Source organism: Talpa occidentalis, unplaced genomic scaffold (assembly GCF_014898055.3).
Source record: "Talpa occidentalis isolate TD23 unplaced genomic scaffold, MPIMG_talOcc4v2.1 talOcc4.11, whole genome shotgun sequence".
Lineage (NCBI taxonomy): Eukaryota > Metazoa > Chordata > Mammalia > Eulipotyphla > Talpidae > Talpa > Talpa occidentalis.
This window is the reverse complement of record NW_023601104.1, coordinates 92,266,177-92,291,992: the sequence shown is the minus strand read 5'-3', so window position 1 is coordinate 92,291,992 and position 25,816 is coordinate 92,266,177. Positions and strand designations below refer to the sequence as shown.

The window sequence follows — 25,816 nt, the reverse complement described above, 5'->3', positions numbered from 1 at the left end:
TTTGGAAAATACTGTAAGGACTTGTAATTTTCTCTGTTGAAGCTAAGAATGGTTTTCTTGGACGTGTTCTCAGATTTGTCTAACCATTGATCTCTCTTTTTGCAATGTTTTGTCTTTCATTATAACTAGAAGTACTTCTTATGGATGTTGCTTATGTCCACATAATCAAGTATTTGTGAGATGGAGAATAGAATTTGTATTTCTTGACTTACAGTCAACTATGTATAGGTATCTACATAATGCTTCCCATGTAGTAGCAATAATATCAAAAGCTAACATTTATTGCATGCTTACTATGTGCCAGGAACTATATTAAGTACTTTGTATATATTAGTTTAACCCTTAAATCAACTATATCTTGAGATAGGATTTTAGGAATCAGAGATAGCTTGTAAGTTTTTTGAGCAACTTCTTGTGAATTAGTAATGTTTTGAGAAAATAAATGAGTTGTTAAGTTTTGATATATTCCAATGTATTGTGTTTCTTTCATTTTTTTACTTCTGGTCTATATTTTTGGATTTTTACCAATAAAAGAAAAGTATGATGAAGAAAAGTAGGTAAGATAAAAGATCTGCTGCTTTTAGGCAACAAAACAGATTTCTGTGGTCTATAGAAGATATGCTCTAAGAGGGTCGATTTTTTTTTTTTTCCAGATTACTCATGAAGAAATTGTGCTATACACTTTAAAATTACAGACACTTTAATACCTACTTTGTGCTGGGCACTGTACTAATAATTTAGCATATATCAGTCTTCCTGTCTCAAATCCTTGTATTTCAAAGGTTTAAAAGATAAATGGTAATATCCCAACTTCACAAATAACACGAAAGCTTAGAGAGGTTAAGTCCTCTTGGCTAATAAGTGGCTTACCCAGAATTTGAATGTTTGTTTATGGAGAACACCAAACTGATTGGTGTTTCTAAACTGTCAAGGTTTCTTTCTTTTTCTTTTTAAAATTTCCTTTCATCCATTATTGCTTTGCATAGAAATGCTCGATTAAAGGTGGTGTTTCGTTCTTTTTTTTTTTTTTTTTTAGTTCTTTCTAGCAACATAAACCTAACTAATTAAACAAATTCTATGAAGTGATGAATGAGAGTGGTCATGGTTGAATACAAGTAAAGCGTGATGTGTTGTTATATAGTCATCATATGACCTAGATAAGGCAGGAAGTAACATTTATATATACTTGACCCTTATTTTGTGTCCTTTTGGGTCTCTGCACTTTATAAATATAGGAGGAAAATTGTAAAAGATCTGAGATGTTATAATAGAGGTTACATATGTTTAAGATGGTCATTGTAAGGAAAAGTAAAAGGAATTTCACCAGACTTTGAGGAAAAACTTTTAAATTTACATAATTACTCATTGGCAGTATGAATGTGTAGGTTTTAAAGTTATAAACTGTCAGTTCTCACTATGTACAGCAGGTGCCATAAACCAAAATGCCCATAAAAACCAGACAGATAACAAAAATGAATGCAACTGGGCCAGGTATAATTCCACTGAGTGCAGTGGGCATTGTGGCAAACTTTTTCTTTATCTGAAGTAGGCAGCCCCTCTCTACTCAGCTCGGGGGTTGGTATGAGTAAAAGTAGGCTAAGTGTTACCAGGTCACCTTAAAATTTGAGTTTGTATGTCAAATATTTTGCTTTATAAATAGTGACAACTAAATCAGATTTTTAAAAATTGACGTGGAAGTTAAAAAAATCTTACTAGGCCATGTTCGATTCATGGGCTACGATTTCAGCAAGAGAGCTTTGGTCACATACAAGAAGAACATGGACAAGCAGATATAATATTAGAATAGATTATTAAGGGAGTTTATGGAATCTGTCCTTAGAAATCTTCAATGATTTTAATTATTTATAGATCTTAGGTGAGAGATCAGTTAGTTTAATAAAGACAAGAGAATATGTTACCCCAGAGGTGCTCTGTGGGCACTATAGAGGGTTTAGAACAGATATTTAGGTCTCATTTTTTCTTGAATACTAATTGCAGTCACTTAAAAATGGAGTAGACACGCCTTATGTACAATGGCAATTTATGTGTTTACAGGGAACAGAAAGAACAACTTCAAAAGATGAAAGATTTTGGATCTGAGCCACAGATACCTGACCATCTACCACCCCAGGAATCAAGATTACAGAATACATCTTCAAGACCTGGAATGTATCCGGTATGGGAATAACTATGCTCAGATAATGAAATGGTTCCTACTTTGTATCTTTGTATCTTGTTCGATATTTTTTCTATACTACAAATTTCTGTTATAAAAATTGTAAATAAGTATGGTCAAAGTTTAATATAAATGTTCAGCACATCTGAACTATTTATGTAACTAGTGTTTTCCTAATAATCCTTTCTGTTCAAATAGTCATGTTTTTCCATCTGGGCAGTGCATGGACTTCCTGTGAGATTTGCTCTTGTGAATCTCATAGTCTTACCACCTCTTCAGACTACTAGTTTTTCAACTGGGGAAGGGATCAGCCATCACTCATCAGTTCATATAATAAAGAGGGGGTTTATGTTAAAAGCTTGTGTAATTAAATCTCCCTTTGTTTTACTTTTGTTTTTGTTTTTTTTTGAAGATTTATTTATTTATGCATACAAGAACTGGGGCACAGGCCAGAGATGTGGGGAGTGAGAGGATTCACCAGACACAGAGTGGGGAACTGAACAGGCAGATTGACTGAAATACACTGCTGAGGGGAGCAGCGGGGAAAGACAGGAGAGATTTGCTGCTCCATGTGGGTAGATCCCTGGGCGGGGATCGAACTCATGCTGCAGTGGCTGCGGACAGCTTCATAGGTTGCGTCTTAACCACTTGTACCACCAGGGAGGCCCCTTTTGTTGTTTTTGTTACATATTTAAGTCAGTGATAGACTTTAAAAATGCTATCTTGCAAAGAACTTTATGACAACACAACAAGAGAGAAAAAGACACTATTGAACCATTTCATCAAGTTAACTATTTTTATTTCTTAATTTTCCTTTGTGTTTTGGTCTAACACAAGACACATAGTTGTTGACATTCAGCCCACCATGATATTGACTCACCAAATCATCTCTGGACCTATGTATGTATCTTTTTGCCTACAGAATTTCTGTGCAGATGTGTCTCATGTCAAACTCAGCATATTCAAAGTGGAGTTCATTATTCCCCATTACCCTGTCATTCTCCTTACCATCACCTAATTACCAAAATTTAAAACCTAAAAGTCAGTCTTACCACTCCTCTGTTCTATCCCTCCTTACCAGTGTTTCTATTGATTGACTTTACTACCTTTGTAATGTTCTAATATTCTATCGCCCACTGTCCCCAATCTTAGTTCTAGCCTTATTAGTTCTTATCAAGATTATTTCATGAACTTTCTAATTAATCTCTCTGCATCTCATTCCCTTCTGATCCATTCTTTCTGCTGCCAGAGTGATTATTTTATTTTTTGGGTCAGAGTTTGGGGTATACTTTATATACAATAATATATCCATATAAGCCTGCCTCTTGTAACCTCACAGTTTGAGCCTGACAAATGTATATCAAAAGATAAAAAACTTTCCATCACTCTGGAAAATTCTCTTATGCCTCTTTATAGTAAGGACTATACTTCACTTTAGATATCAGTGATGTGATTTCTGACCAAAATGGACTTTTTTTAAATTGAGGTAATGTTGGTTTACATTGTGTCTGAATTTGGGGAGTATAAGATCCCCGTTTCCACTTCAAGTGTTATTACCATAGTATACCCACCACCAAAGCACCTGTAGTCTACCATCTTAGTCCATTGTGCTCCGTCCTCAGTTTATTCTCACCCCTTCTCCCCTGACTTCCTCAATTCTATAATCAGTTTTCAAGGGTCAGTTTTTAAGTTTGGCTTCACCTGACCCTTTGTTTAATTTCTCTATATTCCACTTACAAGTGACACCATCTTTCTCCTTCTGATTAATTTTACTTTAAATCCCTTCCAGGTCCATCTGTGTCGCCATGAGTGGCATGACTTTTTTTTTTTTTTTTTTTAAAGATTTATTTATTTATTTATACAAGCACTGGGTACAGTCAAAAGCGTGGGAGGGTGAGAGAATTCACCAGAGCCAGAGTGGGGAACAGAACAGGTAGACTGACGAAATGCACTGCTGCGGGGAGCAGCGGGCGGCAGGAGAAGTCTGTCGCGCCATGTGGGACCCTCACCTGCGGCTGGGGATCGAACCAGCACTGCAGAGGCTGCAGGCGGCTTCGCAGCCCAGCGCTCAACCGCTGCACCACCGGGGAGACCCATTTTGACAAATGTTTTAAACATAAATTGTGTTATGCCTTAGCTTTAGAACTTTTCTTATTTTCCCAGTGCTTTCAGGATAAAATCGAGCTTCTTTTGCATGACTTTTGTTCTTTCTGAGCTGGCCTGACTTCTTACCTTTTACCACTTCTTACTCCCCTTTCTTCGGTGCCACTTTCCCTCTACGTGGAGCTTCTTACAACTCTTGAATGTGCCATGCCTTTGCACATGCATGCTGTTATTTAGAGTTTTTCTTTCTTCCTGTCCTTTACTCCAATTAATTAATTCTTGTTTTTCTTATAGAACTCAGCTCTGTTATTTTGCCTTCCATTTATGTAGGATAATTGCCCTCATGTACCCCTGAAGATCTTGGATGGGCCTCTGTCAGAACCTTTAATCTATTTTGATTGTTTTCTTGTCTGTCATTCCATCTAAACTGAGATAATAAATATAGCAATCATTTCTTTTGTCTTTGTATTTCTTAGCAAGGTAGACTCTGCAGTATAGATCTACATTTTTGCTTTATTCACTTAAGTCATAAACACTTTTGAGCCTCCCTGGTGGCTCAAGGGGTTAAGCACCGCACTATGAAGCAATTTGCAGCCTCTGCAGCATGAGTTTGATCCCCTGCCAGCCAGAGAGGAACCCACAGGGCGCAGCAGACCTCTCCTGACTCGCCTGCTACTCCCCTTAGCAGTGTATTTTGGTCAATCTGTCTGTTCTGTTCCCCACTCTGTCTCTGGTGGATCCTCCCACCCCCCATGTTTCTGGCCTATACCCCAGCTCTTGTATGCATAAATAAATAAATCTTTTTTTTTAAAAAAGTCATAAACACTTATATATTGTTACATGTTTTATTTTTGATGCATAATTTATTACAATTCCATTTCTGTTGGATATTTGTTTTTAATCTTTCACTTGTTACTAATACAACTTTAATGAATGACTTTTGTATCAAGTTCTTATTTTAGACAACTTTTTAAATTTCATGTATACAGCTTTGTATTTTCATATCTTTATGTACTTTGTTATGATCACCACAGAAAGGCTAGTTTCCATTCACCAACATGTAATTGACCACCTTTACCTGAGCACCTTCCCCTTCCCCCCTGGTAACCATCATAGTTGTCGGAATTTAAGAGTTTGATTGTTTTGTTTGTTCCTTTACTTTATTTATCTTCTACATATGAGTGAAACTTGACATTTCACTTAACATAGACCCCTCAAATTCCATCCATATTTTTGCAAATGGAATAGTTTTGCTATTTGTGAATAAGGCTTTGCTACATGTAGGGGTACATATATATTTTTTTGAATTAGTGTTTCTGTATTTCTTGGTTAAATAACCAAAGTGGAATTTAGATAACCTCTTAAAGGTAATTTTAAATTCCCAAAGTAGGATGTTTCAGTTAAAAAATAATGACATCTTTAATGCTTCCTGTAATAAAGCCTAACAGTTCTCTAAAATAGTTATATAACATTTGTACTTTACTTTGCAAGCATCAATTATATTTTTGGTAGATTTAATAGTTTTGGTAAGATGTTTTACTAGCAGACATAATTATTTTCCTAATTTGTTAATTATAATTCTCCTTGTACGAATTCTATTTTGTTCTTTTCCCCTTTATCATTTTATCCCATCTATTTATATTATTCATGATACACTATAACTGTTAATCCTTTTATAAATACTCTGGGGTGTTTTTATTTTGGTTTTTTTATTACAAATATATCTTTGCTTTCACTATATATTGTGAATAAAGTACTTGTTATTTTATTTAGCACATAGTCCCTTGACTTCTTAAGATATTTAAAACTTTTGATAGCTATGCTCCAGGCACAATAGTTTTGTCCTATACAGGCATTTTTTTTAAAGATTTATTTATATATGCATATAAGAACTGGGGTGTAAGCCATAGGTGCAGGGGTGGGGCGGGTGAAAGGATTCACCAGAGAGAGTGGGGAGCAGAATGGGCAGATCCACTGAAATACACTGCTGAGGGGAGCAGCGGGCAAGACAGGAGAGGTCTGCTACACCATGTGGATCAGCTTCCTGGCCATCTGGGGATCAAACTGCTGCAATGGCTGGCGATAGCTTGATACCGCTGTGTCTTTAACCCCTGCGCCACTAGGGAGACCCTGTATAGGTATTTTCTTAACAAAGTGTGAAGTGTCATCACCTAAAAGTTTATTTGTAGATAATAACGTTTGACCTTAACTCTAGCTTATAGTGATCTCTAGCTAAATAAGGTTCTTTATTAGCCAAATCCATTTTATTATTCAAAAGCACAGCTTATATATGAGTAAATACAGAAGTAATGTATATTGTTGACTTTCCAAGATCTAAAATACCTGTCAGTGAAGAAAAATCAGAAAAATCAATTAAAAGAAATAAGGCTTGTAGAGGGTAAAAATTTTATTTGACAGTGAAGTTTCCTTATTGAGTAGGTAAGACATACCTGTGAGGAGGTTTATACTGCCTACGTAATGTGTGTTTCTGTTGACATTTGGTCATTACTTTGGGAAAGTAAGTGTGAACATTGTGCACTATAATGGCACTCCTTGGAGAGATTACTAAATGTCCTGCTTGGTTTCTTTGCTTTGTTGTTTGCCGGTACTAATAACACTGTGTTGCTACAAACTGCTGTTGTCAACCAGACAACAAGTAAAAGTGAGAATGTTAGTAAAGTTTGTTTCTCTCTTTGGCAATTCACTGTTTTTATGAAGGAGATACATTAATATAGTAGGAAATTAGTTTATAGTAGAGGTTCTTAAGTGATAAACATCAGAATTACTCATGAAAGCTTTTGTTTTCACTAATGCACTAGATCCTCATCCCTAGAAATTCAGTATGTTTGGAGAAGGGGGCCTGGAGCACTTGTATCGAAGGGGCTAGCACACAAGTTTTTGTGGATGAAGAAAAAGAGGTGTAATAGATTGGGAGAAAGGGTGATAATGTTGAGGGGAAATGTTTCCCCCTTTTTTACCTTTTTTTTTTTAAAGCTAATTAAGGTATAATTTATATATTCTATGATTTGCCCATTTTAAGTTATAATTCAGTGATTTTTTTTACTGTTGGGCAGCCAAACAGTAAACCAGTTTTAAAACATTTCATCTCCCCAGTAAGATACCTTGTGCCACTTTGCGGTTTATACCCATTCCTAATCTGAAGTCCCACACAACAATCATAGCAGCTTTCTGTTTCTTTAGATTTGACTTTCTGGGCATTTTATTTAAGTGGAACCAACAAACAAGCGGTTGTTTGTGTCTAACTTCTTTCACTTAGCATGTTTTCAAGGTTCATCCATGTTGTAGTATGAGTAGTTACTTTAAAAACTTTAAAACTTTTGTGTTTAAACTTCAAAAAGTTTCCTGTTATTGCAAAGTGTAGTCATCTATTGTATGGATATACCATGTGTCATTTATCCAGTCACCAGTTGATTGGCATTTGAGTTATCTAATAATGCTGTTACAAATATTTGTGTGCAAGTCTTTAGGTAGGCTTTTTTTCCCCACGGATATTTATGTAGGAATGGAATTGCTGAGTTGTATGATAGATTTATGTTTTACTTTTTGAGAAACCATCAAGCCATTTCCCAAAGTTGGCAGCATCATTTTGCATTTCCGTTAGCAATCTAATAGGGCTCTTGTTTTCTGCACCCTTGCCATCAGTTGTTATCGTGGTTTTGATTTGCATTTCCCTAATGACTGATGATGTTAAGCACCTTTTTGTGTGCTTATTCACATTCATATATCTTTGGAGAAATATCTATCCAAATCTTTTGCACTTAGTTTTTTTTTAATATGTCTTATAAGTTATAATTTTTAATATTCTGAATACAGGTCCTTTATCAAATGTGATTTGCATATATTTTCTGACTTCTCACTTCATTTTTCTAATAGTATATTTTAAAGCACTAAATTTTTTGAATTTTGAGTGAGTCCAGCTTATCAATTTTTTCTGTCATAAATTGAGAACCAAATTTTAATTTCTCCTGATGTTTAAAAGTATGGTGATGGGCCTGCCCTGGTGGCGCAAGTGATTGAGCACCATGCTGTGCAGCTGTCCACAGCCTCTGAAGCCTAGGTTCCATACCGGCCTGCCAGTGAGATACCTACATGGCGCTGCAGACCTCTCCTGTCTCGCTGCTCCCCTCAGCACTGTATTTTGTCAGTCTGCCTGTTCTGTTCCCTGCTCTGTCTCTGGTGAATCCTCTCACCCTCCCGCACACCTGGCCTGTACCCCAGTTCTTGTATAAATAAATAAATTTTTAAAAAAAAAATTATGGTGATATGCTTGTCCACTAAGTCATTTACTTTGTTTTCCAGCCTCCGGGATCCTATCGACCACCACCTCCTATGGGCAAGCCACCAGGTTCAATTATGAGACCTTCTGCTCCACCAGCAAGATCATCTGTTCCTGTAACCAGGCCACCTATTCCAATACCACCACCGCCCCCCCTCCTCCTCCTCCTCCACCTCCTCCTCCAATAATAAAGCCACAAGCTTCATCTGTGGAACAGGAACGCTGGGATGAAGATTCTTTCTATGGTCTCTGGGATACAAATGATGAACAAGGACTGAATTCAGAATTTAAATCTGACACTGCAGCAATTCCATCTACTGCAGTGCTACCACCCCCACCTATTCATCCTTCCATTCCCCCTCCTGGCCCATTGCCTATGGGTATGCCACCAATGTCCAAACCCCCACCAGTGCAACAGACTGTTGATTATGGCCATGGCCGTGGTGAGTAAAGTGGCAAACTTGAATTTGGGATTCTAAAGGAATTGCTAGTTTCAGCTTTGACTTCCTTAAACTTCACTCTTCAGTGTTTTATCCTGACTTTTTTTTTTACCAGATATATCCACTAATAAAGTTGAACAGATACCCTATGGAGAAAGAATAACTCTACGCCCAGATCCATTACCAGAAAGATCAACTTTTGAGACAGGTAGGAGTCCCACAGATATAAGTATTTTTGAACTTTATTGGGTCTAATTATCACTTGATTTTCTTTTTTGTGAGATTATCTGGACTCCCCCTTTAATATAGCTAAAAGATTTATAAGTTGAATTAAGGAAACAATTTATACTAGTACTAAAATTAGTTATGTACTTTTCTCCTTTTATTTCAGGGAAAGGGATGTATTTCTTATTATTATAATTCTCATTACTGTCAAAAATATTACTAATTGTTTTTGTAGAGCATGTAGGCCAACGTGATCGTTATGATAGAGACAGAGACCGTGAGCCTTATTTTGATCGTCAAAGTAACATCATGACAGATCATCGAGATTTCAAAAGGGATCGGGAGACACACAGAGACCGAGATCGGGATCGTGGTGTTATTGACTATGACCGGGATCGATTTGACAGAGATCGTCGGCCTCGAGATGATAGGTATACTGTGAAAAATTTCTTTACCAGATGTGCAAATTAGCATATACTAAAGTTCAACAGAAGTCTGTATCTAAAAAGAAATTTGGTAATTGACCAGTTCTTCTCATTCAGGTGTATATATAATTTGGTGAGGAAAGAGCAGTTTTGGACCAATTTTTAGAAAAATTGGTGCTTAAGTTTTGCTTACTTGAATTCCAGATAACTAAATGGAATATGGAGATAGCTAGAAAGGAGAGGAAATACTATTGTCAGTAAAGTCGCAGCAGTACTTAATTAATAGACAAACTGTTTTGCAGTTCTTGTACTCTTCAGATATATGTTTATAAGGCAGATCTGAATGGAAAAGCAAAAAAGAAAAAAAAAGTTGTGACTATATAGTAACCCATAGAATAAATTGGGTACGTGATGGTGTTGCATTATAAGGCAGAGACCCCCAAATATTTTTCACTTACCAAAACACTCTTGTTGAACCTTCTAGATCTCAGTCATATCGAGACAAAAAAGACCATTCCTCATCCAGAAGAGGGGGGTTTGATAGGCCATCCTATGACCGGAAGTCTGACAGACCAGCCTATGAAGGACCATCCATGTTTGGAGGTAGAGCAGTGCCTTATTTATAACTATAAGAGATGTTTGTAAACAGTGGGAGTTAATTTCCATTGTAGCTATGGATTTAAATGTGTATAGTGAATGCAGTTATTATTTCTCAGATGTGGCAGCATTATAAAAAAATAACAATGTAATAAAACAATTTTTATACTATCAAAGAAACTTTGAAAAAGAGAAACAAAATTACTTATAATCCACCCACATACTACTATTGTTTTCGCTCATTCTCTCTTCACATTTATGTTGTAATCAAAATATAAATACAATTTATACAGAGTATAAATACAATTTCTTTTTTGTGCTTGTTCCTACTGATGTTGAACCATATACATTTTTCCACAAGCAACCTATTAATGACTCTATGAAATTCCATTGAATGGATAAAATATAAGGTCCTTGTTGTTGGACATTCAGACTTTAGTTTACTTAAACCAGAAACTCATACTTATTTATAAGAACACAAACATACTTTCCTAAGCTGGTAGCACTCAGCTTAAAAACCATAACCAAAAGTTACAGAGCTGGCTTTACATCATACTTGGGACTATCCAGCAAAATAGATATGATTTTTCTGTGTCCTGTTACTTAACTTTTCTTCCTAAATTTCATATAAACAAGGATAAATTCAGTATTTTTCAAAACATTGTTTGCCTGAAATCATACCTAGATTTTTTCATTTTCTTGATTTCAGTAGATTTAATTACTATAAACTTTTCTACTCAAGGTTAAAAGTGGCTCCCAAATCATCATGAATTATATTACCTTCAGATGAATGGGATGAGTGTTAAAATTCAAATTTATTTACTATGCAGCAATAATTTTGTTCAATTGCTGGAATCCTAGGAGAACGAAGAACTTATCAGGAGGAGCGACTGCCTCTGCCAGCTCCTTCACTAAGCCACCAACCCCCTCCAGCTCCACGTGTTGAGAAGAAGCCTGAATCTAAGAATGTAGATGATATTTTGAAACCACCTGGCCGGGAGAGCAGACCTGAGAGAGTGAGTCCTATGTAGTTGACTAGTTTTCTTGCAAATCAGAGCCTGATTGATTAGAGATCTTTTTAATACCCTGAACAGAATTTCTCAACTTTTCTGTGACATAGCAATAATATCAGATTCAAGCCATCTTACCATTTGTAAATCATCATATAGTTTCATATACTGCCTGCCCTACAGAATCTTTGAGAAGCTTAACTATGTGGCAAAAAAAGATGTTGAAAACTAAAGAAAGTAATTCCTTAAGAGTTCAATTCTTTGTATCTTAAAAAGGGGAAAAATGGATTTGGCTTGATGGTATATATGAAATAAATAAGAGGGATAATTAGGGGACTTCATTAGTTTAGGCTAATTATTATTTCCTTCTTTCTGCTCACGTTAGGGTTAGTTTGTTTTCCTTTTTCCAGTGTCTTAAGATGGAAGATGAAGTTATTGCTTTGAGATCTTTCTTTTTCATTTATGTAGGCATTCATAGCTGAAAATTTTTGCTTTAGCTGCATCCCATAAATTTTTGCTCTATTGTATCTTCATTTTTATTTACCCCATAGTATGTCCTGATTATTCTTTTGATTTCTTTTTTTTGGGAGTGTGGGGCTTGATTTCCTTATACTTGTGAATTTCCCAAATATATTCCTACTATTTCTAATGTAATTCCTTTCAGGTCAGAAGCATATTTTATATTATTTCTATCCTATCACAGTTTTTAAGGTTTATTGTATAGACTATCATGAGATCTATACTGGAGAATTATAGATCATTATTAACTACAAAATCTCTTTGTTAAAAAAATTTTCTGATTTTTTTTTTGCATTATGTTTCAGATTGTTGTTATAATGAGAGGATTGCCTGGCAGTGGAAAGACACATGTTGCAAAACTCATTCGAGTGAGTATAGAAAAGCCAAAGAATCAGTTGATTTTTGTTAGCCACTTGCCTTAGCAGCAGTATGATTTCAATATAGATGTTTCCCATTTGATCCATTCTAGTTGGCCCATGCAGTAAATGTGATCCCATATTAATTTTTGATCTGCTTGGACAAATATTTTTGCCTCTGCTTGATTTGAAACTACCAGAAAATTGGTTATTATTTAGCCACAAGGGGAAACTTAGATGAGCATTCATTAATTTATTCTATAAATTCACTTTAACTTTCTTAACTCTATGATTCTTAGGATAAAGAGGTAGAATTTGGAGGACCTGCACCGAGAGTTCTAAGCCTGGATGATTACTTCATCACCGAAGTGGAAAAAGAGGAAAAAGATCCTGATTCTGGAAAGAAAGTAAAAAAGAAGGTATGATATATTCCTCTCAGATTACATTTCGATTTATTTATTTAATTTTATTTATTTTTTCAATTTTGTCTATGTTTTACATCATTCTTCATTTTTGTACAGTGTGTGCTTTCTCCGCTCAGGTATAGTCCCCCTAAAATTCCCACCACCAGTTCACCTGTGCACCATCACCATAGTCCCTTGTGCTAGTGCCTCCCCTATTTTCATTCCTCTCCCTTCTCCTCCCCTGCAGAATGTCTCTCATTTATAGTTACCTATTAATTTTGATTTTTATCTTATAATTACTTTTTTTTTCCTGATCACTTATTTGGTTCCTCTACATTCCTCCTATAAGAGAAACCATCCATTATATTTTTTTCTGGCTTATTTCACTGAGCATAATCCCTTCCAACTCCATCCATGTTGCTACGAATGGCATGAGTCTATCTTTTTTGATTGCTGAGTAATACTCTGTCGTCTACATATACCACATCTTCTTGCTCCAGTCATCTATTTTTGGGCACTTGGGTTGTTTCCATAGCTTAGCTATTGTAAATAGTGCTGCAGTAAACATAGGGGTGCAGTTGTCCTTTTGAATTAATGTTTTTGTGTCCTTTGGGTAGATTCCAAGCAGTGGAATTGCTGGGTCATATGGAAGCTCCAGTATTAGTAGTTTGAGGAATCTCCACACAGCTTTCCATAGTGGTTGACCCTCTTTGCATTCCCACCCGCAGTGTAGGAGAGTTCGTTTTTCTCCACATCCTCGCCAATATTTGTTGTTGCTAGTTTTTTTTAATATGTACCATTCTCACTAGTGTAAGGTGGTATCTCATAGTGGTTTTGATTTGCATTTCCCTGATTACAAGTGATGTTGAACATTATTTCATATGCCCGTTGGACATTTTGCTTTATTTAAAGATATATACAGGAAGACATAGTCAGAGAGAAATGTGCTCTTCTAAATACAAAGATTTCTCTCTCCTTTTTTTTTTTTGAACACAAACTTTAGTAATCAGGTGTGAAGAAAATCAGGGAACAGGTTGAGGATGATTTTTTCGCTTTTGCTAACTCCATATTTCTTTTGGGGATCTTAGGTAATGGAATATGAATATGAAGCTGAGATGGAGGAGACCTACCGCACCAGCATGTTCAAAACTTTCAAAAAGACTCTGGATGATGGTTTTTTCCCCTTCATCATCTTAGATGCCATCAATGACAGAGTTAGACATTTTGACCAGTTTTGGAGTGCAGCAAAAACCAAGGGATTTGAGGTATATATACTCTTAAAAGAACTTTAGAGTACTGTGTGTCATCATATAAGTGCTACATTTGTTTACATAATCATTATTCATTCTTTCTTAGGTATATTTGGCTGAAATGAGCGCAGATAACCAGACTTGTGGCAAGAGAAATATTCATGGGAGAAAGCTTAAAGAAATAAATAAGGTGACTTTTGGAAACATAAAAAATATTGTATTCTGAACTTCCTTTTTTTTTAAGATTTATTTATTTATGCATACAAGAGCTGGGCTGTAGACCAGAGGTGCAGGAGGTCAGAGGATTCATCAGAGACCAAGTGGAGAGCAGAACAGGTGGATTGACTTAAATACACTGCTGAAGGGAGCAGCAGACAAGACAGGAGAGGTCTGCTACACCATGTGGGTCACCTCCCTGGCTGGGGATTGAATTTGTGCAGTAGCTGCTGATTGTGTCATAGCGCTGACATTTAACCCCTTGTGCTACCAGGGAGGCCCCTGAACTTCATTTTGTTAATCACACAGTTGACTAAAAATTCTTGCTTATCCCCGTACTTTAAATATCTTTTCTCCCTGCTTCAGTTGATGGTTTTATCATTTTCTATGTGAAAGAGGTTGCCAAACTTTTCCTGGAACTTTCCTGTTAGATTTCAGAATATTAGTTAAAATTTGTCTTGGTTGTTCACTTAGTCTTTCTTTTGAGTAATTTCTGGAGGTAAATTAACCTACTTACTCTCTCAATAGATGGCTGATCACTGGGAAACTGCACCTCGTCATATGATGCGTCTGGACATTCGTTCTTTACTGCAGGATGCTGCTATTGAAGAGGTGAGTGCCCATTGGCTCATTTGCAATGCCAATGCGGTCTTTTTTTTCACTTTGGAAAAAAAATTTTTTTTTTAAGGTTTATTTATTTATTTATTTATACAAGTACTGGGTACAGTCTAAAGCGCAGAAGGGTGAGAGAATTCACCAGAGCCAGAGCTGGGAACAGAACAGGGAGAGTGACGAAATACACTGCTGAGGGGAGCAGCGGGCATGGCAGGAGAGGTCTGTCGCGCCATGTGGGACCCTCACCAGCTGTCCAGGATCGAACCAGCGGTGCAGAGGCTGCGGGCAGCTTCGCAGCCCAGTGCTCAACCGCTGCGCCACTACAGAAAAGTTGCATGAATAGTATAAGGATGCCTGTACAACTTTTAGAGAAGTTTAAGTATTTCTCTCAACCATCTACTCAACTTTCATTGAGATTCATCAGTTGTTAATATTGTGCCACATTTTTCTGGTCATAAATAAGTACATGTTACTATAGCCACTACTACTATCATTATTATTGTGGAACCATTTGAGTGTTAAGTTGCAAATTTCATAACCTTTTACCCTAAATGTTTTGGTATCTTCCGAGAACAAGGCTATTCTCTTACCAAATTGGAAGTCAAATATCAATTCAGGAAATTTAACATTGATAAAATATTATACTAAGTAACATACATTTCCTCAATTAAACTTTTTTAATGATCTCACTTATATTCCATATTCAAATTTCACCAGTTTCCCCTCTAATGTGCTTTATAGAAATTTTTAAAAACTCAACATCCAGCTCCTTAATATCAAAATAGTTTGTCAACCATGTCATTGTCATGAAAACAAAGAATTTTTGAAGCGTATAAGCCAGTTATATAGAAAGATCCTCTATTTGGTTTTGTCCAGTTGTTTCCATATGATTAGGTTTAGGTTAAACATTATTGAGACTCTATATTAAAGTGATGTTGTGTCCTCAGTGAATTATATCAGGAGCCATATGTGTCAGTTTATTTCATTATTAGTGATTTAAATGTTATCACTTGGTTAAGGTGGTATCCAAATTGTTCTACCTTTTTCTCTTTGTAATAAGTAATCCGTAGGGAAATACTTTGAGAAAAATACCCTGTTCCCCAGCAAACTTTCTCTCTGATGATTCTAGTGTAAATCAGTTATTAATTTGTTGGAAGAAAATTGCCACAATGTGCCCTTAATATTTCATTGTAAAAACTGCAACGAGTTTTATTAACATCTTAACAGCAGTTATATCTTAGTGGAGGGACTGTGGGTGATTTTTATAATTATATCATTATTTTCCAAATTCTCTATGTAAAAAACATAAATTACCTTAGTGTATCTCAAAATCATCCTATCTAGTATGTAATTCACCCAAACTTTTCCTCTTCTTGGTTTTTTCTTTCAATTAAACCCACCAGTGACATGGTTACTGAAATTTGGTTGCACTCTCTACCAACATTTTACCCTATCTATCTACCATGTAGTCCACATATAAGCTTTATTTATTTTACCTCATAAACACTTCCTTTTTTTTTTTTTTCCAAAGAGCCATTTATTTATGCATACAAGAACTGGGGTACAGGCCAGAAGTGTAAGGGTGGGGATGAGAGGATTCACCAGAGACAGTGGGAAGCAGAACAGGCAGATCTACTGAAATACAGCGGGCGAGTCAGAAGAGGTCTGCCATGCCACGTGGGTCACCTCCCTGGCCGGGGATCGAACTCATGCTGCAATAGCTGCGGATTGCTTCACAGTGCTGATGCTCAATCCCTTGCGCCACCTGGGAGGCCCCATCTTATACTTTCTTAATCCATCTACTTTGTATTTGCATTGTTACCACTCTGGGCACACTACTATCATCTTACTTTTCACGTCCCGTTTCTTATCTTTTAAAATTTGAATCATATCCATATTTTATTTAATTGGAAAAATATTTGTTAAAGGTTTTAAAAAGAAATCCTAGTAATCCATATGCATTCAAAACAGATAACTTAGAACTTTATATGAACTTATAAAGATGGAAAATGAAAGGCAGAAATACCATTCCATCTCTTATCAGTTATATTTCAAAGTTTAGTCGTCAGTATATAACAGTAAGTCTGTGCAGTTTTGCTATAGATAATTGTGCTGATTTCAGACCTCAGTGAACGACTAAATAATACAACCTCTTTTTTTTTTTTAATGATTATTGGGTGGTATAGGTAGAGATGGAAGATTTTGATGCAAATATAGAAGAACAGAAGGAAGAAAAGAAAGATGCAGAGGAAGAGGAAAGCGAACTGGTAGGAGACAGACCAACCACTTTGAACAGAGTGTCTCTATTGAAATTCTTAAGGGTTTAGGTTCAGCTCTGTGAGCAGATTACTAATGCTTAAATGCATTAAGCATTTCCATAATCATCTTCAAGGAGATTTTTGGGTATGTTTTATTTTCCCCTGACCAAGAGAACACTCAGCCATGTTGTTATAATTTTAAGGATGCTAAGAAACCTACCCTTCTATTCATTTGTGGGTGTTTTAGGAGAGTATAAATTTTTTAAGATAATCAATTACATGTGCAAGGGTACTCTTACACTCCAGCATAGAGGTGGTAACAGCCTACCCAACATGTGCGTAATTGTCTCTTCTTTCCTACAAGATCTCAATGTTGAGTATCTGCCAACTGAGGCAGAAGAACTTACTGAGTCAGGAGGCAGAGGGTTGCCACTGACTGTTGGATTTGTTTCTTATGCATTTTATCCTATTAAGTAATGGGAAAATGATTTGACTGTGTAGGCAATACATCTTGCTTAGGCTGATTAGAGGCTTACGTAGTGTGAGTTCAAAGTTCCCATGTACTTACTGTAAATGCTTTTAATCACACCTCTGTGGAGATGTTTGTCTTACCCTGTCATTCAAGAATATGTGACTTATACAATTATGTTACTTTTCAGTGTTTGCTAATGAGGTACAGAGATTAGCAATGCCTTGGAATAGTGTTGCTTTTTTGATCCCAAATACTCTGTTTATTTGATACTCAGCCCTTGCTAAAACTGCTTTTCTCATTCTTATGAAAATGTACAAAACAAGAACCCTGATTCCTACCCCCCTAAAGGATACAGACTCTTTAAGAAGTGGTCCCATTGAACCATGTGTGATATAGAAGATGCTGGCTAGAAACTGTGTGATTATATAGAGATGGTATCAACCTCTAAACTCCTAGTTTTTATATGTGGATTAAAAAATAGGCTTTTAAATTAATGGCATTTAAGTCTCAGTATGTTTTTTTCTTTAAACAAAATATTTTTCTTAGTTTGTATTTAATATAATTATGCTCTGAAATGTAGGAAAGAAATTCACTTAAAGGTTCACGCTGTTCTGAAACCTGGCTAATGACCTTTTTAGCTACTTGCAGCGTGTACACTAGAAAGTAATCATGTGAGAAGTTTGTAATGTTAGCTTTCTGAAGATCGTCTTCTTTTTGTGGAGATTTCAGTTCAGGATATGGTTCATAACATCTGACTTGCTTAGGGGGTAGGTCAAAACTTGCAACTTTTAATTTTAATTTAATTTAATGTACTATTGTTTTTAAAAATGAAACATACTGTAATACTATTTTTTGTACATCAAAAACATGACAAGGTAGTCTTAGAACTTTACCCTGGTGGACATCTCTTTTATTTCCATGGGGCCTAACATTTTGAGCATTGAGAAGTCTTAAGGAAGACAGGATGATTCCAGCAGGGGGAAATCAATACACTTGTTTTGCATATCTTTATGTTATGAAACTTCTCTTAACCCATTGAAAAATGCCGAATCCAGATCTTCTACTGTTGGAGTCTATCCCAAGAGTAAAAGATTCCTGGAAAATTTTAACCAAAGGGTTAAGAGCAAGTCTCGTTCATACCATTTTAATGGAATTCTCAGTAAACTTTGCATTGTCTCTTCTGTACTGATTACTACATCTGGGTGAAATCCAAAGTTTTCTTGGTTAAGAAAATATTTTGCGGGAGAGTGGGGAGGGACGGGATCTTTGGTATGATATTTTGCCTTCTTTAGTGAACTTAGTAGACATGACTCAGAATTTATAAATATATTATTCTAGTGATGCTTAAGGTTTCAGATGATTTTTTTGAGCTATAACTTGTACAAAATTTCATCAGTACTTATAACTTTCAGCACCACCACTTCAACATTGTTTTGGTTTGTTCTAGAAATGTGTTTGGGAAAAGATGGTATAATATATCACCTGAAGTGCTGCCTAGTAAACTAAACTTGAATTATTAGTCTGGCTTAAAGACTAGAAATATATAAACTTAATAGGTTTCCTGGAAGAATAATGATGCTCTAGTAAGAGAATGCTTCCACAGAAGCTGTTGTCATGAAACGGTCAACATACTGTCCATCTTATCTGTGTGTCAGTCTGTTCTATGAACTTGAGCACTCCTAATAATCAAGAGATATATTGATCCTTCAAAGATGATACTGACACCTTTGATGAGTGTGTCCTGTATAAATCCTGATATTAAAGTTCTGTATTTTAGGGTCTAATAGAAAACAGAGTGCAAGTGAAGGAAAAAGGGAATCAGTGAATTACAGGCAACAAGCATATACTTGCTAAGTGAACAAACTGAAAGGATTACTACATAGTTAAATAACTACATTAAGAAATTTGAAATCTTACCAGACTTTGCTTGAAATAAAACACCCAGTTATTTTATTAAATAATATGTAAATTGTCTGTGGAGATTTCTGGTTTTTCCTATAATAGGAAAGTATAACTTTAAAAGACATCAGAAATGATAACCTAGTGTCCAACTAATGAAAAATTGATTCAGTAAAGTTATTAGTCTTTGTGAGATCTAACTGGTAAATGGATTGATTTTTAAAGTGGATTCACTTTGAAATGAAGTTGAACTAAATAGTTGGGTTCAGTGATACCAAGTTTCCTCCTTTCTTTTGAGTATTTAAAATTACACTGGAACTCTCTTTGGACCTCATGGCTACTATCACTTGAGAATAGCAGTTGTGTTTAGAAAGTAACAAACTTAGTATTACAAATCCTCTGGTACTCTGAATGATTAATATTAGCACAGTAACTACAGTACATTCTTACCATATTTGCTGTACAGTTGTTGTTCAGATGAGTGTGTGTCCTGAACTGTAGTTGCCTCAAAGCGCCTTCATGATACTATTCTGAAGTGACTACTCTGAAATCGGGGCAGTGAATTTGGGTGAATTTAATAATTCAGTTTCTTCAAAGATAATGAGACTGTATTTTCCCTAAGGATATATTTATTATAACTAGTGAGTGGAAACTGAATCCATTCCCAGTGTTAATGCTTTTCCAGTTCAAAAGTGATATGCATGTATGTGTCTCTTTCTAACCCTTCGAGCTTCTCTCTGTGTACGATTTAGGGTTACATTCCGAAAAGCAAATGGGAGATGGACACATCTGAGGCAAAGCTAGGTGGGTATTTCCTTTTTCCTGTTTTTATATGTGATACCTGATGGTAATGGTCATAGATCTCTCTGACATAAGAAGAAAAAATTTCCCCAAATTTCTACATAAACCAAGATTTTTGGCCTACCTCACATCCTCTAGTCTATTTTGCTAGCTTTCAGGTATATATTGTGACAGAGTGGGGAAAAAAGTATTTTAAATGCACTAACTTTAATACCATTTAAAGTTTTTAAAGTAAGCAGAAATATGTGATAAATTTAGTAATAAAATAATGTCACTTCTAAAATTAATTTTTTTATTAGAAATGTTGGTGCCAATGAGATCTCTGCTTTTTTTTTTTAAAAGAACATTTAGCTGCAGTCCAGAGGTGAACCTGATTATGAAAATGTTGGGTAACAATAATAGTAGTAATAATAAATATTGAAGTTTAAAAGTTAATTAAAGGGTAATTATTTTTGATGTATGATAAGTTAGAGTTTCTGAGTAGAGGGAAGTAGATATATAACTCATGTTTTTGAGGAGTTTACTTTATATTATTCCATTTAAATTGTCCTTCATGTTGTCTTTAGTGCCAGTTTACAAGGTAAACTACTTGAAATGATTTTCCAAATCAAAAATTATAGCTGCTTAATGTGAGGTTATCTATAAAAAAGAAAATCACACATTTCCAATGGATTGTCCTTCAATATTTCATGGTAATAGTATAAATCTTTTTCAGTATATTTGACCTCACTTAGAACTATTTAACATGTTAATTAAATTGTCTTAATTAAAAATATAGAAGATATAATAAAGACTTTTTGAAAAGATTGACACTATTGTGTGACACTTGATGTCGGTCTCTATATTTCTCTTCTGGTACCATGTTGTTACTCCAGAATTGAAGGAACTATCTAAATATCTTAAACTCATAGAACAAATTTGAGTCATTTAGCTGCCTCACAGTTTGGGACACAATTGATTGTGTTTCTGACAGCAGAAGGGGTACATTTTATACATACAGGCTATGCCTTTCATTTTTCCCAACTGACCTTGTTAACAATTGATATTGACCAGTTAAAAGGTAGTTCCACAAACTGTAATATTACTATAGCATTGGGGTAGGTGCTCTTTTTATAGAATTTTAGAATTTTTTCTAGTATATGTCATGTGGAAATTATCTGTTTACTGATATATCTTCCACAAATCTTCTCTCTGTGGGAAATTTTGGTAATAATCAAGTATGTCTTTCTCTAAACCATTAAGGTGTTTATAAGCATTTAAATGCAAGTAAATATGTAGCAAATTAATAATCACAAATTTTTCAGCAATGATGCTTAGATCTGCTTATTTTCATATTAGGTTAAGTCTATTTAAAATTCTGTACTTTTTGAATAGTCTATTAAACTGTAACATCATTTTCCTCTTATGATTTTTCTAAATAGTGATTATCTCTGGGGGTTAAGAGAGCTCATAAATAAAGATAATTATAAAAGTGATAAATATTTATTTAAAGTGATAATTACTTATGCATATAATCTTTAGAGACGTTATATAACGTGATCTAGAATGATGCTTTTTAAAACTTGAGCCAGTCCATTTTTTTATTTTCCTTTCTGGTTTCTAAAGAGAAAGGGAAATGAAATGTAGTTATGATTGTTCAAGAATTTATGCTACTAATCTTGGTAATGGGTTTCTCAAAAAAAAAAAAAAAAAATTCTGGCCTATCTGCCATTTGCTTCTCAGAAAATGCATCTTATACAAATTCAGTTAATTTTAAAGACAAAGGTTAAATTACAAATTCCACAAGTGGATTTGCTAAATAAACCATTTCATTTAAAAGCACTGAATAGTAACAAATCTAGTAAATAAATTCTAACATGTTTGCAGTTGGGTTTTGTTTGTTTTTAATGAGTGACAGTGATGTTTTATCTAACGATTTGCCTCTTGCACCGCTGTGTTATCTTGAGAGGTAATCCAGCTGTGGAGAAAGGCAAATCGAGTGGGAGATCTCTTGAAAGTGTTTGCTTCTTCAAGATTGGCTTCTGGAGCCAATTGAAAAGAAGTCATTCTCTAAAAAAATATAAAGGTCTTCATCTAAGAATTAACCTATTTATGTTGCCTTCCTTATAACAAACTCAGTAGATTGGATTATCAGGTACAATTTATATTTCTTAGTATATTACAACATTCCTCAGTTACTCTTGGTAACAGAATTATGCTAGGTGGAAACATACTAAATTTTAGCAGTGTCACACATTGAACCAGAAGATCTGAATACTATAACAGGAATTTTGATTCATAAATGAGTCTGCCAATGAGACTATGCTCTTATCTGTAGTCTTTCAAGCCTGTGGTTAAGTCTCATTGCAGATTCTTAATCTGTGTGTATTAAGTACAATATACAGTTCAGTCTATGTTTGTGTGTTTAATTGAAAGTGATATATAATTTTAGAAAAATTCAGACCTGGCCTGAGCGATATCTGCCCTGGGTGTGAGAGTTGTTGAAGACTGCCGGTGGCATGCCTTCAGCAGCACCTGACTGACTCCTTCTCAGGGATCCAGGGACCCAAGGGTGGGTGTTAGATCCCTCACTAGATGCTGGGATTCAGCATTGAAACTGCTTAAATTCCAGTGACGTGATTTTGGTTTCTCAAACTGTTGAGTTTCTCAAAGTTTGAGAAACCAGAAGAATGTGTGAGACTTACCATCATAATTTAGGTTTCTCCATATCAAGTACTTTGGCTTTTCTCATCTCAGTGTCATTTGTCTCTGCTTAGAAGTTACTGTGTATTGGCCTTCTACATGTGGGGCAGTCTCCTCTCTTTACAGCCGGAATGCAATTATTTGTATAGGCACTTAGCCCTGGTATGTTCACCATGTTGAACAAATTTTCAGAAACACCATTTATGTTTAGAAAATACTTAGATATATGAAAATTTTTTCTGTTGTGCTATAATAATATATACTGTTTTGAAGATGTGGTAAAATTCTATGACCTGCCAAGTTGGATATTTAAAACTTCATCTTCATCTTTGAAACTCAACCTTTGAAATCATTAGTATGAGTGTATTGGACACAGTCTTTTTTTTTTTTTTTTTTTTGTAATTAACACCCCAGATTCTTCTTCCCCCACCTTATGCCATACATCTGTGTGTTTGGGTTTCCAGGATGCCATATGGAAGAGGTCTGAACCTTTCTTCATTCCCAAGAAGGAAACTTTAAACATGTTGTGCATAATAAAATTTCAAATCAAACGTTTCAAACAGGGTGTTCAGACTAGAAATACAGGCTCTTCTGAACTTCCATGTTGCAAATATGGGACTCCTGGTCTGTAACTCCTGTCACACACCCAGTGTATAAGGAAAATTTCTTGCACTTTCACACTGCCCTTCTGCATTGCTGCCTGGCCATGCTCTATTCTTGGAATTGAAATATGAAATTTTTTCTTTAAAGTATGTTAATATCCAAGTTGATCTTACTAAGTATGGAAATTCTTTGCAATTTATTTAATAAGCATGTTGGAGCTTCTTACTCTTATGGTACTACTGTAAACTGTTGAATTGAGAACAGTTTTATTGTTTGTGGGACTTTGTTGGTTTTTAAATACTGTATCTGTGTCCCTGTACAATCAAGGCATCAGTTCTTTAAGATCTTGTATAATGTGGCCTGTCATATACATGTAGATAGAGCCATTTGGTGTACAGCATGTGACTTACAGAGGAGATTAGGAGACTGTTTCTGTTGAACTGAACCATGTTAAAATTTTTTCTAAGTGATATGATACAATTTTCTTGAGTTTTGTAAAGTGTTGTAGTTTGCCTTGCTGACTTTCCAATAAAGTTGCTTTTATGGGGAAGGGGTTTAGGAAATAAAACCTTTGCCAAGTATGCAAAATCGTACTGGTTTCTGAAGCCTGTATGGTCTGGTGCAGTTAGTTGTGTGTGAAATTTACATTTGAAGCATAAACTCACCATCCCTCCTGCCACTGCTCTCATTGTACTTTTCATATCAATTTCTCTCCAACTTGGTGCCTAAAAGATTTCCATTATATACACTCTGTGCCCTTTATGGAGTTCCCTGAAGTGTGATGATTATATTTCTGAAGTTTTCAGTTTCCTTCATTGATCTGCTTTATGATAGTGTTTCTATAATTACAAATGATTCAAAAGTTTAGTGTTTCAATGTAGCTAAAATATATATATATATATATAAAACTCGTAATATTCCCCATGTAAAATTCAAAATCAGTATTAACCAATAAAAAGACCACACATTTTCGTCACGGTTTCCTCTTGAAGATACCAAAATGCATATTTCATTTTTTCTGAATCAGCAATTCATGTTCTTTTAATTGATTACAGTTTTGAGGCCTTAGAAAGTCTATGCCTCTCAGATTGAGGATTCAGAAAGAAAATTTAGATCTGGTGACTTCAACTGACTAGCTCTTAGCTTCAGAATGGTCAACAGCATTTCATAGTATAACCAAAGAAAGTGGTGATTTCTGCAGTCAGCTTGCTCATAAACATTAACTCATGGGGAATCCTCACAGCAGTCAAAATGTTGAGAAAATGTTGATCTAAAACATTTGAAACGTAAGTTTGGCTCATTAAGTTCTTGGTACTACCTGCTTTTTTCATACGACATTGTGTCAGGTGTGATTGTAGAACAAGTGGGTAATATTAATATTATGTTAAGAAAAAAAGAAATTGCTTTTAGAAAATACCTAATTTTGAATATTTCAGAACATAAAAATTGAAGTGTTGTGATCTGCCGGGAAGACAAGGAGGCCAGGAAACACATGCCCATTTTGCTCTACCCTTATCTGTTACATAAACCAACATTGTAACATACTGCTACTAGTATGAATACCAAATAAACCTTGGAAATCACACTGTGCTTGATATTATCTCAGCCATGAAAATAATTTGAATCTGCAAGTTTGCTGCTCTCAAAAGTGTGGATGTATCCTCTGACAGTGTTCCAGCTTTCTTTTCCCTTGTTTGTGTACTGTGTACAAACTCACACTTTTCCTTAATGCTGCGGCTCTGTGTTTGTCCCTCAGACAAGTTGGATGGCTTGAGAACTGGTACTAAAAGGAAACGTGACTGGGAGGCGATTGCCAGCAGAATGGAGGATTATCTTCAGCTCCCTGATGATTATGATACTCGTGCTTCCGAGCCTGGGAAGAAGCGGGTAAGAGACTTTGTCAGTAACCGTCAGCAGATGAAGGACATGATTTAGGTACCTGGTTTTGAAAGTTTTAGGCAGATAATGCCATTTTTTAGAGCATTTTAATTTTTACTATATCATATTACACAAAGACAATGAATCAAATCTTACATATTATCAAATCATAATGTGCAAGTAGCTTATAAAATGGAAACTAGACCACCCTCACATGACAAGCACATAATCAACTTTAAAGGTCCGGGAGTGGTGACTTGCATCATTGTGTCCCGGGGCAAAAAAGCCAGATGCAGCATAAAGTGTTGAGGAGAATCTATGGGACTTCTCAATGGATTAGATAGGAGTAAATAGTCAAAGGTGATTCTGGAGGTCTGGCCATAAACACTCCATGTATGTAGTGCCTTTTACAGAGCAAGACAAAACTGGGAATCAAAAATTTGAGAGTGAAAAATCAGAAGTTCAGTTGTTAGAAATAATAATAGGACTCGGGACTCCAAAATTTAGTGCAGATGGAGATAAATATTTCAGGAAGTTAGAAACAGTCAATTATTACATGATGCACAGAAGATAAGGAAATTGGAAACAAG

General features: G+C 35.4%; 1 protein-coding gene across 1 annotated transcript in view; it reads left to right on the top strand.

Annotated features, from left to right (window-relative positions):
• The window catches only part of YLPM1 (YLP motif containing 1), a 63,913-nt gene that overhangs the window by 31,200 nt on the left and 6,897 nt on the right, over positions 1-25,816 (top strand). The window contains 15 exon segments of the mRNA XM_037503853.2: positions 2,056-2,176; positions 8,600-8,725; positions 8,728-9,019; positions 9,132-9,224; positions 9,477-9,672; positions 10,151-10,269; positions 11,125-11,279; positions 12,098-12,160; positions 12,448-12,567; positions 13,641-13,817; positions 13,909-13,992; positions 14,547-14,630; positions 16,820-16,900; positions 20,015-20,066; positions 25,105-25,235. Coding sequence (XP_037359750.1) covers positions 2,056-2,176; positions 8,600-8,725; positions 8,728-9,019; positions 9,132-9,224; positions 9,477-9,672; positions 10,151-10,269; positions 11,125-11,279; positions 12,098-12,160; positions 12,448-12,567; positions 13,641-13,817; positions 13,909-13,992; positions 14,547-14,630; positions 16,820-16,900; positions 20,015-20,066; positions 25,105-25,235 — 1,894 coding nt within the window.